Below are 18,072 nucleotides of genomic sequence, written 5' to 3'. Positions count from 1 at the left end.
ACATTGCAAAATGGTGGCTTTTTTTTTTGAAATCTTGCAAGGAAGAAAAGTGGGTCAAATCCCACCTTTTCCCACCCGGCCATCTGATCAAAACCCGTCCCTTGAATAGCTATTCTGCTCGATTACGAAACCAACCCTGGAAAGATCTGCCCAAAGATCTCTTCAGGCTGACAACTTGGGTGCCACCAAAGAAAAGGCCCTGTTCTTGGTTGCCTCCACCAATTGCCAGAAGCAGGATTCTTTTTTGCTATCAGGGTTTTTCACTTGTAAGGGTGGCCCTTTGCCTAAAGAATAACAATGCTTGCTTTTCGGCTTCCGCTGCTTATATACAGTTTGTAGCTTGTCTAATCAAGAATCTCTTCTGTATTCTCTAGGATACTGTGTCGTGGACATGGCAGGGCAACACCTTGTAAGTTTCCCTCTCCTAATGCTAATCTGCTTCTCATGGGTCACAAATAAGTTGTCAGTAATCAGGCTGGCTGGCATATTGTGGGACTCAAAGAAGAAGAGAAGAGTTTGGATTTATATTGCCACTTTCTCTCCTGTAAGGAGACTCAAAGGATCTTACAGTCTCCTTTACCTCCCCCCCACCCCCACAACAAACACCCTGTGAGGTAGGTGGGGCTGAGAGGGCTTCAAAGAACTGTGACTAGCCCAAGGTCACCCAGCTGGCGTGTGTTGGAGTGCACAAGCTAATTTGGTTCACAGATAAGCCTCCACAGCTCAAGTGGCAGAGCGGGGAATCAAACCCGCTTCTCCAGATTAGAGTGCACCTGCTCTTAATCACTACACCACTCTGGCTCTCAGTATAACTCAATTGCATAATAATAGGGAAAACCGTAAAACGTCACTACGCTGATGCTCTACCACTGAACCACACCCCCTCCCGTACTATGTTCATTTTAAATAAACTATTGAAAAGCAGAAGATCAATCACATAGTCTTCAAGAGACAGTCTTGGCTCTCAGTAGAAGCCATTTAAGATCTTGGATACCCCACAGTTTAGGTGGTATTCAGGTTAAAATGATTTGCAGCTCAGAACCCCAAGCTTGCCAAATGATGCTGAACCATAAATGCATGGGCATAAAAACAGTGTGTTTGATCTGGAAGCAACAGCCTGCTGGGTTACCAAACAATATGTCAAAATGACACATCAGCCACAAGCTTCCTTCCTATTTCAAACTTCTGTTCTTGGTGGTTACACTTTATGCCAGATTCCCTTTTTTGTGTGTGACGGGTATAAGAACTCGGTCCTTGTTACGATTCTGGTCTTCTTTGAAAATGTAAGAACTATATAGACTTGCGGGGGGGGGGGGGGGCGACATATGCCCTAGGTTTGCCAGCCGTGGCTTGGGAAATATCTGAGGATTTCGGGGTGGAGCCTGAAGTGGGTGGAGTTTGGGGAGGGGAGTGCCTTCAATATGGCATAATGCCATAGATTCCAGCAGCAGTGGCGTAGGAGGTTAAGAGCTCGTGTATCTAATCTGGAGGAACCGCGTTTGATTCCCAGCTCTGCCGACTGAGCTGTAGAGGCTCATCTGGGGACTTTGGATTAGCCTGTACACTCCCACACACACCAGCTGGGTGACCTTGGGCTAGTCACAGCTTCTCGGAGTTCTCTCAGCCCCACCTACTTCACAGGGTGTTTGTTGTGAGGGGGGAAGGCCCTTTGAGTCTCCAGCAGGAGAGAAAGGGGGGATATAAATCCAAACAGTTCTTCTTCTTTCAAAGTGACTATTTTTTTCCATGTCAACTGATCTCTTTCACCTGAGATTGAGTGAAGGTTGGGAACCCCTGATGGATTCAAACCTAGTGGCATCTTAGAGACCAATCAGATTTTTGAGGGGGTGTGTCTTCAAGAGTCAAAACTTTCTTTGACAGGGTTGGGAGAGGAGGTGAGTAACCTGGAATCCAGGAAGTGATAAGAAATGGTGCCTAGAGCTAATAACATGTTTCAGCATGCAGCTTCTGTCTGTCACGGAGAGTCAGTAGAGCCCAGAATCGGCAGTCTCGGTGCTTTTGGTTAATATCAGTAGCATATGAAAAGCAGGCATTGCTTATCTGCATCTAAAAATGGGGGCATGCTTACCCACCCATTCAGTAACAATGTCTTTTCTCCCATTGTCTTTCTGGTTTGCAAATGTTGCAAAATGTGAACTTGCCCATGGTTAGGAAGCAGGGCAGGGTGGGGCTTTGTAATTTGACGTCCTGCGGACATGAGCTTCTCGTGTGTAACTGCTCAAATATTTTAGAGATGTTATTCCAGATCGGGGTCCAATCTTGCCCCTCCCCCCTGTATGAGACACAACATTGTTTTCAGATTAAGGGGGAAAGCTCCACTTATAAGGAGAGAAGGAGTGGGGAATCAAACCCGCTTCTCCAGATTAGAGACCACCTGTTCTTAACCATTACATAGGTGGAATCTAATCTGGAGAAACGGGTTCGATTCCCCACTTCTCCAAGTGAAGTCTGGTGGGTGACCTTGGGTTAGTCACAGTTCTGACATGTAGCATGAGTATTACTGAACATAACTTTTGGATAGTTTTTGCTCCTACGAATGTCCATCAGAATTCATGCACCCAAATGCAGTGTAACTGCATGCTTAACCATGACAATTTGCATTTTGGTCTCTTCCAGCCTAGAAGCATTGATTCTGACACTGTGCCAGTTGTACACAAACGTAGAAATTGAGGTAAGCGCTGGAGAAATCTTGCTACTAATCCTGGCTGAGACGACTGTTCCGATCCTCCTCCTAATCTGTGATTGTCTCGTCGCAGAACTTGACTATATAGTATCTGGGTCCAGAACAAATCCCAGAGAGCCAGTGTGGTGTAATGGTTAAGAGCAGGTGGACTGTAATCTGGAGAACCGAGTTTGATTCCCCACTCCTCCACCTGAGTGGCAGACTGTTATCTGGTGAACTGGGTTTGTTTACTTGCTCTGCCACATGAAGCATTCTGGGTGATCTTGGGCCAGTCACAGTTCTCTCCAAACTCTCTCAGCCCCACCTGCCTCACAAAGTTGTTGTGGGGAGAGGAAGGGAAAGGAGTTTATAAACCCCTTTGAGTTTGCTTACAGGAGTGCAAATCCAAACTCTTTTTCTTCAGAGGGGTAGCAAGAGAGCTTGTATGATGGGTTGGAGGCTATCTTCAGCCTGAGTCATGAAGGTGTTTGCTCTCTTTTATTAGTTGGATGATATTTTTTTTACTTTGAATCATCTAGCCCAGACTGTGTTTCCTCCTTAGCTGGTCAGGTCTTCTGAAAAGAAACTTTAGAATTTATTCTGTAGCCTAGTGTTTGGGTATCCAAGGAAGGAAGATAGTTCCATAGCTTACGTTTCCTTCCCCCTGTTATCCGCTGTATTATGCCCATTGCATGTTTTCCTATCCTGAATTACCTGCTTCCTTGCCCCTTACTTTACCAACATATCAGTCTTGTTAATTTGACTATTGATGTTCTTTATAGCTGTCTGTAAGGCAGACTGCAAAATAGAAAAAGTTCAATCAGGTTGCAAAGATCCCTAATGGAGAATGTTTTTAGGGCTAGATCGAGAGAACTGGAAATATTTGCAGACCCAAAAACAGCCTTGGCCACGGCATCCCATAAACACATAAAGGAGGTTACAAAGGAAGAAGACAGTGCAGTCAAAAGAAGGCAGGAAGGCAACGTTTCCAGCTTTTAAAGAAAGCTGATGTCTTTAACTCTTCATGGGGCACCTGCAGCTGACCTGTACATTTCAAGCGTAGAGCTAAATTCATTTCCTTTTGTGGAAGGTTTCGAGATGTGCCCTGAAAATGAAATGTTGCAGCCTGTAGTGACATCTAGTGGTTGATAGATGTATCTTCTTGGGATGGTTAACTGCCCCCCCCCCAAAAAAAAGAAATGGTTGAATGCTGTTGCTTCTGCAATCATCCCCCATTGAATAAGTTTTGTTCTGAGACCTCTTTCTTTTTACTCCTTCCAGTTTCTGCCTGTCTATCGTCCAACCTTTGAAGAGAAGAATTCCCCAGCTCTTTTTGCAAACCACGTCCGTCTTAGAATGGCAAAGTAGGAATGGTTGTTTGGCTTTGGTTTACAAAAAAAAAATTAAGTTGGCTTTGATACATGATCAAGAACATTAGATCAGACCTACTGGGACAGATTGTGCATTGGAGAGCCAGTGTTGTGTCGTGATGGCCACTAACCTGGATAGCTTTAAAAGGGGCTTGGACAGATTTATGGAGGAGAAGTCAATTTATGGCTACCAATCTTGATCCTCCTTGATCTGAGATTGCAAATGCCTTAACAGACCAGGTGATCGGGAGCAACAGCCGCAGAAGGCCATTGCGTTCACATCCTGCATGTGAGCTCCCAAAGGCACCTGGTGGGCCACTGCGAGTAGCAGAGAGCTGGACTAGTTGGACTTTGGTCTGATCCAGCTGGCTTGTTCTTATGTTCTTATGTGGTTAAGAGCAGGTGGATTCTAATCTGGAGAACCGGGTTTGATTCCCCACTCCTCCACCTAAGTGGCAGAGGCTTATCTGGTGAACCAGATGTGTTTCCATACTCCTACATTCCTGCTGGGTAATCTTGAGCTAGTCACAGTTCTTCTTTCAGCCCCACCTACCTCACAAGGTGTCTGTTGTGGGGAGAGGAAGGGAAAGAGGCTTGTAAGCATCCTCGAGTCTGCTTACGGGAGAGAAAGGTGGGGTATAAATACAAACTCTTCTTCTTCTAGCAGTTACAAGCATGGAGCATGCAATTGGAAGCTATGGCGAATAATGTACGCAGGCTTCTTTGCAAAATGTGGAACTTTATTTTTGAAAAATGGATAAATACTAGTGCATTGATTACACTTTGGAAATAAGGATGGGTAATTTGGAACGAGCTTGTTGGGGGGGCCTGGCTCATAGAGGTGGGCATTCTGTAACCTCGAACCAGAAAAAAAAAACCCTGAAAAATACCTTGTTAGTAATTTTGGGGTTTTTCCACACACCCCAAAATAAGTGGAAATAAAAAGGAGCCAAAAAAAATGGATCCTGAAAAACGCTGATTTTTTTTCTAGCATTTTTCATACTTGCTTTTCCTTCAATTGCAGCGTTTTGGGCGTACCTGTTACGGACCATACTTATGAAGATTGTCGGCTGATGATATCGGCAGGGCAGCTGACTCTGCCTATGGAAGCCGGTTTGGTGGAGTTCACCAAGATCAGCAAGAAATTAAAGTAAGTAGTTTGAGCTGAGCGGAAAACATGCTCCAACTCTTTTCAAAGTTTGCAAGAGTGTCACTGAATGTGTGTGTGCGTGTGTTTTTTAAAATGAGACAAAGATACTTATTAAAAGCCAAAACCAGAATCATAGAATTGGAAGGAGCAATAAAGGCCATCTAGTCCTACCCAGCAGCAGTGACATAGGAGGTTAAGAGCTCATGTATCTAATCTGGAGGAACCAGGTTTGATTCCCCGCTCTGCCACCTGAGCTGTGGAGGCTTATCTGGGGAATTCAGATAAGCCTGTACACTCCCACACATGCCAGCTGGGTGACCTTGGGCTAGTCACAGCTTCTCGGAGCTCTCTCAGCCCCACCCACCTCACAGGGTGTTTGTTGTGAGTGGGGAAGGGCAAGGAGATTGTAAGCCCCTTTGAGTCTCCTACAGGAGAGAAAGGGGGGATATAAATCCAAACTCCTCCTCCTCCTCCTCCTTCTTCTTCTACCCCCTGCTCAATGCAGGACATATTCGTGTCATGTATGAATGGAGTGTAAAAGTGGATATTAAAAGATCCGCAGACTTCAATATTTGAGAGACTGTCGTTCGATGAAGCGGAGCAAGTTTTTAGCCCGTGTGAGGCAAATCTGGGGTGCCCTTGAGGGACCCCAGCGCCTGCTGTCTTTCTACCGATGCTTAACATCATGCAATGCAGTCACCACTAACCGTAGCCTTCTCCTTCCCAACAGTCTCAATTGGGCCAGTGTCCGAGATCAACTGGATCAGTTTGCTGCCGTTGCCAGTGCCTCAAAAGGGGGCCGGATCCGAATTGACGAGTTTGCCCGATATTTGAAATTGCCTGTTTCCGATGTTCTTGAAGAACTGTTTGCACTTTTTGACAGGGTAAGATTGCTCCTCCCCTCCTCTGTGCTAACATAAAAATACAATTAGAACATAAGAACTAGCCTGCTGGATCAGACCAGAGTCCATCTAGTCCAGCATTCTGCTACTCGCAGTGGCCCACCAGGTGCCTTTGGGAGCTCACATGCAGGATGTGAAAGCAATGGCCTGCTGCTGCTGCTGCTCCTGAGCACCTGGTCTGCTAAGGCACTTGCAATCTGAGATCAAGGAGGATCAAGATTGGTAGCCATAGATTGACTTCTCCTCCATAAATCTGTCCAAGCCCTTTTTAAAGCTATCCAGGTTAGTGGCCATCACCACCCCCTGTGGCAGCATATTCCAAACACCAATCACACGTTGCGTGAAGAAGTGTTTCCTTTTATTAGTCCTAATTCTTCCCCCCAGCATTTTCAATGAATGCCCCTTGGTTCTAGTATTGTGAGAAAGAGAGAAAAATTTCTCTCTGTCAACATTTTCTACCCCGTGCATAATTTTATAGACTTCAATCATATCCCCTCTCAGACGTCTCCTCTCCAAACTAAAGAGTCCCAAACGCTGCAGCCTCTCCTCATAAGGAAGGTGCTCCAATCCTTCAATCATCCTCGTTGCCCTTCTCTGCACTGTTAGGCTAAGCTTATATAATTTCAGTCCAAAAATCGTGTACCTAGGGGATGGGCAGGTTGGGCTTTGGTAAGTGAATAAAAGGTGGGTCTAAAGGTGTTAGGTCTTGGCTCAAAGATCAAGAAGTGGACTCTAGCTGCAGGATTAGTAGTCTTTATTGAGTCGGTCCTGCCTAGCCTGATCTTGTTGGATCTCAGAAGCTAAGCAGGGTTGGCCTTGGTTCGTACCTGGATGGGAGACCACCAAAGAAATCCAAGGTTGCTACACAGACCAGGCAGTGGCAAACCACCTTTGAACATCTCTTTCCTGGAAACCCTATGGCCGTGGTGGCGATCCTATGGCACTCCAGATGCTCATGGACTACAATTCCCATCAGCCCCTGCCAGCATGGTCAATTGGCCATGCTGGTAGGGGGTGATGGGAATTGTAATCCATGAACTTCTGGAGTGACATAGGTTTGCCACCACTGCCCTATGGGGTCACCATAAGTCTCTATTTGGATAGGAGGTCATCAAGGAAGTCTAGGGTTGTTGTGGCAAACCACCATCTCAACATCTCTTTCCTGGAAACCCTATGGGGTCACCATAAGTCACTATTTGGATAGGAGGTCATCAAGGAAGTCCAGGGTTGCTGCACAGACCAGACAGTGGCAAACCACCTCTGAACGTCTCTTGCCATGAAAAGCCTGCAGATCTTTGAAACTAAGCCCTGGTTAGTACTTGGTTAGTAGATTACCAAGGAAGGCCAGGGTCTCTATGCAAAAGCAGGCCATGGTAAACCACCTCTAAACATCTCTTCCCTTTAAAAAGCCTTCAAGTTTGCTACAAACTGGCTGTGACTTGACAGCACTTTCCACCACTACCGAAAAGTAAGGGTGAATGAAGTGGCCAAAGAAACATGACACTACAGATACACAACAAGAAGAATGAACTGTATTCGGCAGGTAGCAGCAGGTGCGGTCTTTTCCCCTCCTGTGGATTCCAGCTCTGCAAGACGTGTACAGACAGGGTGGATTTTAATTGCACTGGCGGATCAGCAGCTTTTGTAACACACACCCTGCTCTGCTCAGACACCATCAGAGGCTTTGGAAGGTGCTGAGCTTTCTGCTGGCTTCATAGCTCTCTCGGGGCTTTCACCATGTTCCTTGCGGAGGCTTTGCTTGGTGCTGCCACCAAAGCAGCGGGAGGTGGTGGTGGTGGTGGCGGCAGCAGAGGCGGTGGCGGCAGCATCGGTGGCGGCGGCGGCGGAGCCGGAGGGGCTCTTGTCAGAGGCCTCGGAGGCCTTTTGTCTGGAGGTTCAGGCAGCAACAAAGGAGGGAACTTCGCCGGGTTCGTTGGAGGCCTCGTGAACATAATCAGCGAGGCGGCAGCTCAGTATACCCCTGAGCCGGCGCCAGAGGCCCGGAGCCATTTTGCCAACGTGGAAGCCAGCGAGAGCGAGGAGGTCCGCCAGTTCCGCCGGCTCTTTGCTCAGTTGGCCGGAGACGACATGGAGGTATGCCCCACGGAGCTGATGAGCATCCTGAACAAGGTGGTGGCCCGGCACCAAGACTTGAAGAGCGAGGGGTTCAGCTTGGACACCTGCCGGAGCATGGTGGCGGTCATGGACAGCGACACGACCGGCAAGCTGGGCTTTGTGCAGTTCAAGTACCTGTGGAACAACATCAAAAAATGGCAGTGCGTGTTCAAGCAGTACCGCTCGGCCACCTCGGGGGCTATCGAGAGGTCTCAGCTGCCGGCCGCTTTCAAGGCCGCCGGGTTCCGCTTGCACGAGCAGCTGTACGCTCTGATCATCCGCCGGTACGCTGACGAGGAAGACGGCAGCATGGATTTCAACAGCTTCATCGCCTGCCTGGTGCGCTTGGACGGCATGTTCCGGGCCTTCAAAGCCCTGGACAGGCGTGGAGATGGGAAGGTCCGGATGAACATGGAAGATTGGCTCCAGTTGACCATGTACTCTTGAGGCTGCGCAGCCAGCAATGTGGAATGCGCACTGCTTGGGCCAGCTTTGGACTGCGAGTAGCACCTTTGGGCTTAAAGCGAATGTCTCCTGAGACCGGGTTCTTCTCAGTCGCACTCATTTCTCATTCTTTAGCTTTCAATATAATATGCACGATCTTGCTGGAAGATGAAATTCAAGGCCTGTAGCCCCTTAAAAACCAAGAAGATTTGCAGGGTATACGCTTTCAAGCTTCAAAACTGGCTCCGTTCGATACAAGGACTACAAGCTTATATCCTGGAAACCTTGTTCTGTTAAGTGCTAGACTCAAACCTTTCTCTTCTCCTGCACGGCAACACGGTTACGCATCTGAAAGTGTTTTATTAGAAGATACTTCGGAAATGGTACAGCTCGCCAGTGTGTATTTTAGAGACAACTGTATTATTGTGCACAATAATACAGTTGTCTCTAAAATACACACTGGCGAGCTGTACAGACTTCTGGCGCATGCATGGGGCAATATGTAAAAGCATGCATGCTTATTGGAAGAGCTGAAAGTTCATTAAAAATGTCACGTGGACTGATTATTGGGTGCAGAGTGTTTTCTGCCTTGAGTGATGAATATGATTGCATTAATCCTTTCTGTTTATGGAGGGGGGGGAGCTAGACAAACCAAAGCTTCATGGGGGGGAGGAGGGTGATTAGGAACGGCGTTATTTTCCCAAGGATGGGTTTGAATCTAGCAAAATAGCTGCGCTTTTCTGAGCAAGAAGGAGCTTTGTTAAAATAAACCTGGACAGTTATTGATGCAAGATTTGTGCTGGTTTGTGGAGTTCTTTGGTGGCAGGAAATGGGAAAGTAATGCCATGTATTGGAAATCACAAAAAAATCTACAATGGAGTCAGAATTCAGGGAACGGACCAGAATGTACCATTTTTTACTCTGGGGAAGGAGATGTAAACTTATTCTGTAAACCAGCACAGTACGAAAAATGTTGGCCAAGAAGTTTTCTTCCTGATGTGTTGATTTTCAACTTGAAGGGGAAATACCCTGTCTTCTTTTGGGGATCTTAATTAAACCCTAATCCAGTGGTGGCAAACCTATGGCACGGGTGCCAGAGGTGGCACTCAGAGCCCTCTCTGTGGGCACATGCAAACAGAGAAGCCCCCCCCCCCCCACACACACACATCTAGGCTGGCCTGGGCTGCTGGGCTCTCTTAGCATTAATCCTAAGACCTAGTTTTGAGGAAGCAGCGTAGGTAACCCTGTTAAGCGCTGCTAAACCCCACTGATTTCCATGCAAAGAACTAAAGCGCGATCCTTTACCTGGGAGTAAGCTCGGTTGCTGGCAATGGGGCTTGCTTCTGAATGAACCCTCCTAGGGTCGTGATTCACCCGTTGGAAGAGTTGCACGGCTGCTTCAAAGCAAAGCCACCTACTACCACCAAGCTTACTCCCAAGTAACGCACGCCTCGCAGCCAACCATTTTTTTCTAAACTAAAACTTCAGTATTCAGGTTAAATTGCCGTGTTGGCACTTTGTGATAAATAAATGGGTTTTGGGTTGCAATTTGGGCACTCGGTCTCGAAAAGGTTTGCCATCACTGCCCTAACCCTAACCCCTCCCTGAGTCCCCACATCTGTTCCGTTCCTAAACAAGCTTTTCAAGTTTTTCTTAATAAGTTCTATTAACTTATTTCCTTCACTTTTACCCCACTTTTCTCTCAAACGGGGATCCAAAGTGGCTTATATGGTCAGAACTTGGAAAGTAAAGGGACACATTTGCTGCGCTCATGAGTCATTGCAGAGATGTGAGCCAAGATAAGGCAGGATTACTAGTGTGGTGTGGTGTGTGGTAGTTTAGCATTGCTGTCTGGAGAAAGAGTTCTGTAGTTGGTCTGAGAGAAAGCAACTGCTTGTTCAGTGTGCGTTTGTTTTCTAAAGCAACAAGATAAAAAAAGCCTTCCGGCTGGAAAGAAACCAACGGTCTCTGTCTCTTCCTTGTGTCGTCTTGCCTGACCTGGGTTGGTGAGCTGTGGGAATGCAGTGACGTATATTTTCTCCTTGATTATACAGCCTTGAAAAAGGTTCCCCTGTTTGCTTTCTCAGACCTAAACATAGCTGTTCGCCTGTGAACACAATGGAACCTGCAAAAGATGATTCATACCATCTTGGCCAGGTGCGCGAAGCAGCAAATCTGTTCCTATTTTTCTTTAAGTATGCCTATTTTCACAGCTCATCTCCCCACCCAGCTCAGGAATGTTCTGTCTGCCTTCTTATTGTTGAGGAGATCAGTTTTCGAATGGCTCTGCGTGAATCACTGCACTGGATTTGCAAGCATTAACTCTGTGTCTCTGACGATGCATACATCCAAACGGATAGCAATTTTAAATTTCAATCCAGACAAAGAAGAAGAGTCTGGATTTATGTCCCGCCTTTCTCTCCTGTGAGGAGACTCAAGGCAGCTTTCAAATTCCTCTCCCCACAACAGACATCTTTTGCTGGGGCTGAGAGAGTTCTGAGAGAACTGTGGGTATTCCAAGGTCACCCACCGGCATCATGTTCAGGAGCATAAAAACAAGTCAAGTTCACCAGATAATAGTCCACTGCTCCTGTGGAGGGGTGGGGAATCGAACCCAATGAGGAGGGGTGGGGAATGAACTTTCCAAATTAGAGTTCCTAGTTCTTAACCACTGCACCACACATGGCAAACTCAGGATGGCTTACAACAGAGACATGGATTAATACATCTATGCCTGCCCTGCCACCCCAATGGCTCCAAAATCAAACTGAGGGGGATGGGAAAAGAAGAAGAAGAGTTTTGATTTATACCCTACCTTTCTTTCCTGTAAAGAGGCTCAAAATTCGCTTTTGAACTCCTTGCCTTTCCTCTCCCCACAACAGACACCATGGGGCTTTCCCCACTACAGAAGGGAGCTAAGGTCGACTTGGTTCCCTTCAGTGGAGGGCGATTCCAGGCTGTCCCCACAGCAACTGAGTTGGCCCCCTGGAACCGAGCTAAGTGGGCGGGATCATCTTGGTGCCTGTTTCACTCCTCGATCGTGATTGGAGCTTGTGTTACGGCGGGAAATGGGAGTGTTCTTTTTTTACAGTTTTTACAATTCACAGTTTACAGTTACATGCGCTTTCTGCCAGCCACGACTCTCCTGTTCTGCGCATGCCACAAAAGCGACTTGTGATTGGTTGAACAAATGAGGTGTCGTTTCAATGCTTCCCCACTTCGAAGCTTTGAAGCGGTATTGACCTTGTTCCAGCAGAAAAGTGTAGTTCATAACTGCGACAAGGATGTCGCAGTTCTGAGGGGGGGGGGACCTGAGACAAAACAATGTTGAGCTCGGTGGCAGTGGGGATTCACTGAGGCGAACCTAGGTAGAAACCAGTTCAACTCAGTCAGTGGGGAAAGCCCCCTTGTGAGGTAGGTGGGGCTGAGAGAGTTCTCATCCAGCTCTGGACGAGCACCTAATAATTCTAACATCTTTCAAACAAGTTTGCACCTGGTCTTGTTTTTTTAATTGCCCAAGTGCAAAAAATACAGCTGATCCAAACCACTTTTCTCCGGAGTTCTTTGAGACGATAATGGCAGCCAGACCCTAAGTCTTGGTAATAGCGATTGTTTTTGCAATGTTTATCATTGATTTATCTGATTTGTGACTGATTTAACTGTTCATTGAGACCACTAGTTGCCAAGTACAGGAATGGGTGGGATAGACTGTATGAGATCATGCATGCATGAAAAGCCATTTGTGCTGTTGGGAAGGTGAAACCATAAATGGGTTGGCGAACCAGCTGCCGAAAATTCGGGTCTCTTTTTGCACACATCGAGCAGAACACGAGCCAAATCACACGCGTTCCAGCATCCCTGAACATTTTCCTTTTCCTTCATTATTGTCACTGGACCCAGAACTGATGATTTAAAGCGGGGGTGTCAAACTCGTGGCCCTCCAGATGGTCATGAACTTCAGTTCCCATCAGTCCCTCCCAACATGAGCACTGGCTATACTGGCAAGGGCTGATGGGAATTGTAGTTCATGAACATCTGGAGGGCCGCAAGTTTGACACCTGTGATTTAAAGGCATGATGGTGGAATCTTCACTTTGGCACATGCAGAATAATGCACTTTCAATCCACTTTCACCATTATTTGCAAGTGGATTTTGCTATTTCACAAAATCCACTTCAAAGTGCACTGAAAGTGGATTAAAAGTACATTATTCTTCATGTGCGGAAAGGGCCAAAGTTGCATTATCACGAAAAAGGAACATTAAGAGTTTAGAAGCACCTTTTTTAAAATTGTGATCTCGCTCTTTGGAGGACTGTGGCTCAAATCTTCCAGTCCAGTTTCCTGAGAGGCCTTCCCTGCAGTGTGGTTAGAAATGTGCACATTTTACAACCTGGCTTTCTCTGCCCTTCCATACAAATGAGTTGAGCAAAGTTTTTGTTTTTTCCTGCCATTTGAGATGTTGGTGGGAAAGCCCGGTGCTCCCTTTTTAAGTGCAGGAGGGGGCATTCCCTTGTAGTTAAAAAAAGGAAAAAAGTGCTAAGAAAAACCACCATCCTGTTTCCAAGTTAATTAGGATTTCCCTTTTCTTCCTTCCAGAACGGAGATGGCACCATAGACTTCAGAGAATATGTGATCGGGTTGTCTGTTTTATGCAATCCTGCCAACACGGAAGAAACCATCCACATGGCCTTCCAAGTAAGTATATTGCCTATCCACAGTAGAGCCACAAACATTTAAAGTAACTAACTCCTCTAAGAGCAACACTCTTTTCTTAACTCTTGCCTTGCCTACTGACAGCCAGACTTTCCAGCTCAAAGAGCAGCTGCTTATGCAAAAAGAATCAAGGACTGGTATATTTTTCTGGGTGCTTCTCCAAGCAGAACTGCACATTATTGGCTGCCGCTTAAGGTTGCATGTGCTCAATGGTAGATCACACATTTTACATGGAGGAAATCCCACAGTTATTCGTGGCATATCCAGGTAAAAGATCACGCACAGGGGGAGTGATCTTTCTCTTGCTGAGTCTCCACAGAGCTACTCTGAGTATTCAGTACTGAGCTAGATGCACCAAGGGAGTAACTCTGTAAGACAGCTTCATATGTGGCAATCTGCACTGCCACATCCTCTCTCTCTTCCTTCAGTAAGGCTCCTTCCACACTTGCAGAATAATGCACTTTCAGTTCACTTTCACAATTGTTTGCAAGTGGATTTTGCTATTCCACACAGTAAAATCCAGCGGCAAAGTGCATTGAAAGTGGATTGAAAGTGCATTATTCTGCATGTGCGGAAGTGTCCTAAGGTCCAATATAATATGATGCTGGCTGTCAGTCTTTTTTTTCTGGGAGGGAGGGTTTTTATTTCTAGAACTCTGTAACAAATATCAGCTATAAGCAATAGTCCCTCTGATCATTCTCTGGGGTTGTGCGGACCATACCAGACACTGCACGGAACTGAGTCACCTGGGAGAGCTCCACAGCACCAATATCGTAGCCACACAGGTTATAGGCAACACTGGCTATAAACAAATTTGTAAATAACTGGCTAGTTGGATGGATGGTTTTAATGACAAGCAATGAGACTGTCTGGAATGTCAAATGGATCTGTGCATTCCAAGAATGATTGGGGGAAAGCACCAGTGGTGGGATTCAGCAGGTTCGCACCACTTCGGCAGAACCAGTTGTTAAAATGGTGATTGTAAACAATGAGTTAATGCACTTTGCAGCTGGATTTCACTGTGCGGAATAGCAAAATCCACTTGCAAACAATTGTAAACAATGAGTTGTTATACTATTTAAATCCCACCACCAGAACTGGTTATTAAATCATTTGAATCTCACCTCTGGAAAGCACACTTTGTTTGGGGGTGTAAATGTGCCAAGATCTCAGTCAGTATGGTGTTGCTGTTAGGACGTGGCAGAGCCAAACTCAAATCCCCATTTCATCCATGAAGGTATCTCAGGCCATTTGCTCTTTGGGCTGACTTACTTGATAGGGTTGTTTTCAACCTCATTCTTTTTCCAGCTCTTTGATCTCGACAATGATGGAGTTATAACCGAAGATGAATTTGCCTCTGTCGTACGGTCATCCCTTGGACTCCCAGACCTCGATGTCTCTAAACTCTTTAAGGAAATAGATGCAGACAAGACTCATAAGCTGTCTTATGGTAAGAGGGTCTTTGTTGAGTTTTCATGGCCTTTTTTTTTTTTTTGGTTGTTTTCAGAAAACCATAAGGACAACGGTGGCATTTGAGAATACAGAATTGGGTAGTGGTAGATTAGGATTGGTTAAAATCCAGTCCACCAGCCATGAACTTTGGGCTAGTCACTTTCAATGTAATCTGCTTTACAGAGTTGTTAAGAAAACAAGAGCAAGAGAAGTATGTATTCCGACTTGAATGTTTTGGAAAAAGGGGAGATTAAAAATCTGTTGGGCAGATTTCCTAATCCTCAACATGGAACAACTCTTGAGTTCGGCTGGCTGTGGTGGGTTTTCCAGGCTGTGTGGCCGTGGTCTGGTAGATCTTGTTCCTAATGTTTCGCCTGCATCTGTGGCTGGCAACTTCAGAGGTGTATCACAGAGGGAAGTCTGTCCAGTGGACACAGTGTGTAACAGACTTCCCTCTGTGATACACCTCTGAAGATGCCAGCCACAGATGCAGCCGAAACGTTAGGAACAAGATTTACCAGACCACGGCCATACAGCCCAGAAAACCCACAACAACCAGTTGAATCTGGCTTCGACAACTCTGAGTTCATTGTTGCTTGGTTTCAAGCAGTTGACTTGAAACTAGAAGTGACCCAGCTTGCAATTTATTTCCTCTTTTGTGGATTATGTTCTGCACAATATCAGAAAAAAACAGGTGTATTTTTTTAATTTTCAGAGGAGTTCAAAGATTTTGCCCTAAAACATCCCGAATATGCCAAGCTGTTCACCACCTATCTTGAGCTACAGCGATGCCAAGTACAGATCCCGTCGGAAGTTAATGACCCTGTCTCCCCCGCTCCAAAAACGCCGGTATCGAAAAAGATCTCGGGCCCAAGCAATAAAATCTATCCTCAGAACAGTGAAGATGACAATGCAGGTTCCTTGGACAAAAAGGATGACTGAACCGCAATGACTGTCTCAAAAATATGTACATGTAGGATCTTATCAAGGATTTTGTTTTGAAAAACATCCAGCTGCTCCGGAAACTGGTCACGCAAAGCAAAGAGAAACAAATGAACTACTTTTTAAAAAAACTTATGCATCAACGTTGCTTTTTTACTTAATAAATTATTACTTTTTTTGCCATGTCGGCTATGTTCAGTTAAGAACTGTGTACTTTTGGTACCAGCACACAAAATGAAACGTGGTACAGCATCTGCTTTCTTCCATAAGCCCTTTTTTTTCCTTTTCGGTTGCTTCAAGGCAGGAATTTCTGCCCAACTGCAGATTTGTTTCTGGACTAGCAAACGGTTTTCTCAGTATCAGACCTTTTTGTTTGAAGAACTGGGCTCAAACTTCTTGGGTCTGAAGAAGGCTGGGCCTTACCTTTTTTGGAATGGTCAGTGTGGTGGGAAAAAACCAGTGATGTCCTTTTCTTGCTTAGCCACTCATTTTTAACCCCGCCCCCCATACACACACTTCCTGTTTCCCACCACAGGTCTGTGCCTTTGTTTATTTCCACTTCTGTTCATTATGGAGTAGTTAGCTGGACGGCCATTTTGTTCTTCTTGACTGGCCATCATATGCCTTCTTGGAGAAATGTGAAGGAAGGATATTGTGGTTGTCTAGGAAGAGCTGACTAGGATGTCCCTTCCTTTCTATTTCAGATTGGGAGTGGGTAAAACAGTGTGCCTGATAGGGAACCATGTATTTTACATGGCCGCCCAATCATTTGCAAATGCAACCAATAAAGCAGAGCCCTCAATATGATCTCTGTTAGATCTTTGATGTTGTTCAACTTGCAAAATGTTCCAACATTCCTAGACTTGGGGTGCTGTGTGGTTTCCGGGCTGTAGGGCCGTGTTCTAGCAGCATTCTCTCCTGATGTTTCGCCTGCATCTGTGGCTAGCATCTTCAGAGGATCTTCAGATCTTTTTCTGTTTTCAAGCTCTAACCTGCCCTTTGGAAGCATCTGTCCTTTCCGAAAGGCTAGCAAGTTTTGTGACTGGTCCTGGAAAGTCCATCAAGTCTCAACTGACTGATGGAGACCCCAGCAAGGACCTTTCAATGCAAAGGGAGAAGCAGAGGCGGGTTGCCATTTCTCCCTCTGCATAGTGACCTTAGATTTCCTTGGTGGTCTCCCAGCCCTAACAAGGACTGACCCTGCTTAGTTTCCAAGATTTGATGAGACTGGGCTAACCTGGGCTATAGTTGAAGAAAAATGGGTGCGTAAGTAGAGCAAGGTTTTGTGGCTTTCTGGAAGTTTCCCTATTTCCCTCCAGATCTTTCAAGGGGAGCTTAGTTGAATGGGGAGGGGCCACGTCTCAGCGATAGCAAATCTGCTTTGCACGCAACAAGTCCTAGATCCAGTTTTGGCCATCTCCTCTTTAAAAGGGTCAAGCAGCGGGTGAACTAGAAGACCTTCACCTGAGACCTCAAAGTGCCACCGGGTGAAGTAGACAACACGGACCTTAACCAGCCAATAGTACAAGCAGTTTTCTGTCTTCATGTAAATTGCAAATGCCTGTTTGTGATGTCAAGGCTCCTAAGAACTTGGGACTTGACGACTGTAACCGTGTGGAAGTTCAATCGCCCCGTTCTGATACCTCGCCTGCACAAGAACCATTGTACGATGTCTCGGTATGAGTTGTTTTCTTTCTTATCAAAGCCACTTTAACTGCTGTGCAAAGCGTCATCCCCCTTCCTACTTTCTACAGCGAGGGTTACTCGCTGAGAAAGGCTACAGTCAAGCCTGTATAGTAGTAACTCTTCTTTTCCTCAGGGTCTTTTAATCTTGCAAAGCCATAGTACTGTATTCTTGCACTCTGCTGAAGTTGTGAGTTACCTCAGTAATACCTGTCTGATCTGTCACTGCGTATGAAGTGAATTTTCCTTGTGTGTTTGCAGCTGGTTTGCTGCTGGAAATAGGAGTAAATTATAGGATTTTTTTCTCTCTCTGTTGTCTCAAGTAGGTAGCCTCGTTGGTCAGGTGTAGAAGAGCAACGTTTGAGTCTAGGCGCACTTTAGAGACCGGCAAGATATCCAGGGTACTATCAGCTTTTGAGAGTCAAAGTTCACGTCATCAGACTCTCGAAAGCTTATGCCTTGAAATGTTGTTGGGCATTAAGGTTCTGCTAGACCAGGGGTCTGCAACCTGTGGCTCTCCAGATGTTCGTGGACTACAATCCCCATCAGCCCCTGCCACCATGGCCAATTGGCCATGCTGGCAGGGGCTGATGGGATTGGTAGTCCATGAACATCTGGA

General features: G+C 46.0%; 2 protein-coding genes across 2 annotated transcripts in view; both read left to right on the top strand.

Moving 5' to 3' along the window:
• LPCAT2 (lysophosphatidylcholine acyltransferase 2) overlaps positions 1 to 18,072 on the top strand; it is a 36,389-nt gene that overhangs the window by 17,468 nt on the left and 849 nt on the right. Inside the window, exons 7-14 of the mRNA XM_048515921.1 lie at positions 375 to 409; positions 2,638 to 2,692; positions 3,965 to 4,047; positions 5,078 to 5,203; positions 5,934 to 6,087; positions 13,260 to 13,358; positions 14,685 to 14,826; positions 15,544 to 17,952. Of these exons, the coding sequence (XP_048371878.1) occupies positions 375 to 409; positions 2,638 to 2,692; positions 3,965 to 4,047; positions 5,078 to 5,203; positions 5,934 to 6,087; positions 13,260 to 13,358; positions 14,685 to 14,826; positions 15,544 to 15,770 (921 nt within the window). The 3' untranslated portion in view covers positions 15,771 to 17,952. The remainder of the gene's footprint in view (positions 1 to 374; positions 410 to 2,637; positions 2,693 to 3,964; positions 4,048 to 5,077; positions 5,204 to 5,933; positions 6,088 to 13,259; positions 13,359 to 14,684; positions 14,827 to 15,543; positions 17,953 to 18,072) is intronic.
• CAPNS2 (calpain small subunit 2) lies at positions 7,754 to 9,091 on the top strand. The gene has a single exon (XM_048515923.1). It carries the CDS (start codon positions 7,843 to 7,845, stop codon positions 8,665 to 8,667), a length of 825 nt encoding a protein of 274 aa, XP_048371880.1. The 5' UTR covers positions 7,754 to 7,842; the 3' UTR covers positions 8,668 to 9,091.

The sequence above is a fragment of the Sphaerodactylus townsendi genome, linkage group LG14, assembly GCF_021028975.2.
Source record: "Sphaerodactylus townsendi isolate TG3544 linkage group LG14, MPM_Stown_v2.3, whole genome shotgun sequence".
NCBI lineage: Eukaryota > Metazoa > Chordata > Lepidosauria > Squamata > Sphaerodactylidae > Sphaerodactylus > Sphaerodactylus townsendi.
This window is presented reverse-complemented; position numbering and strand designations above follow the sequence as displayed.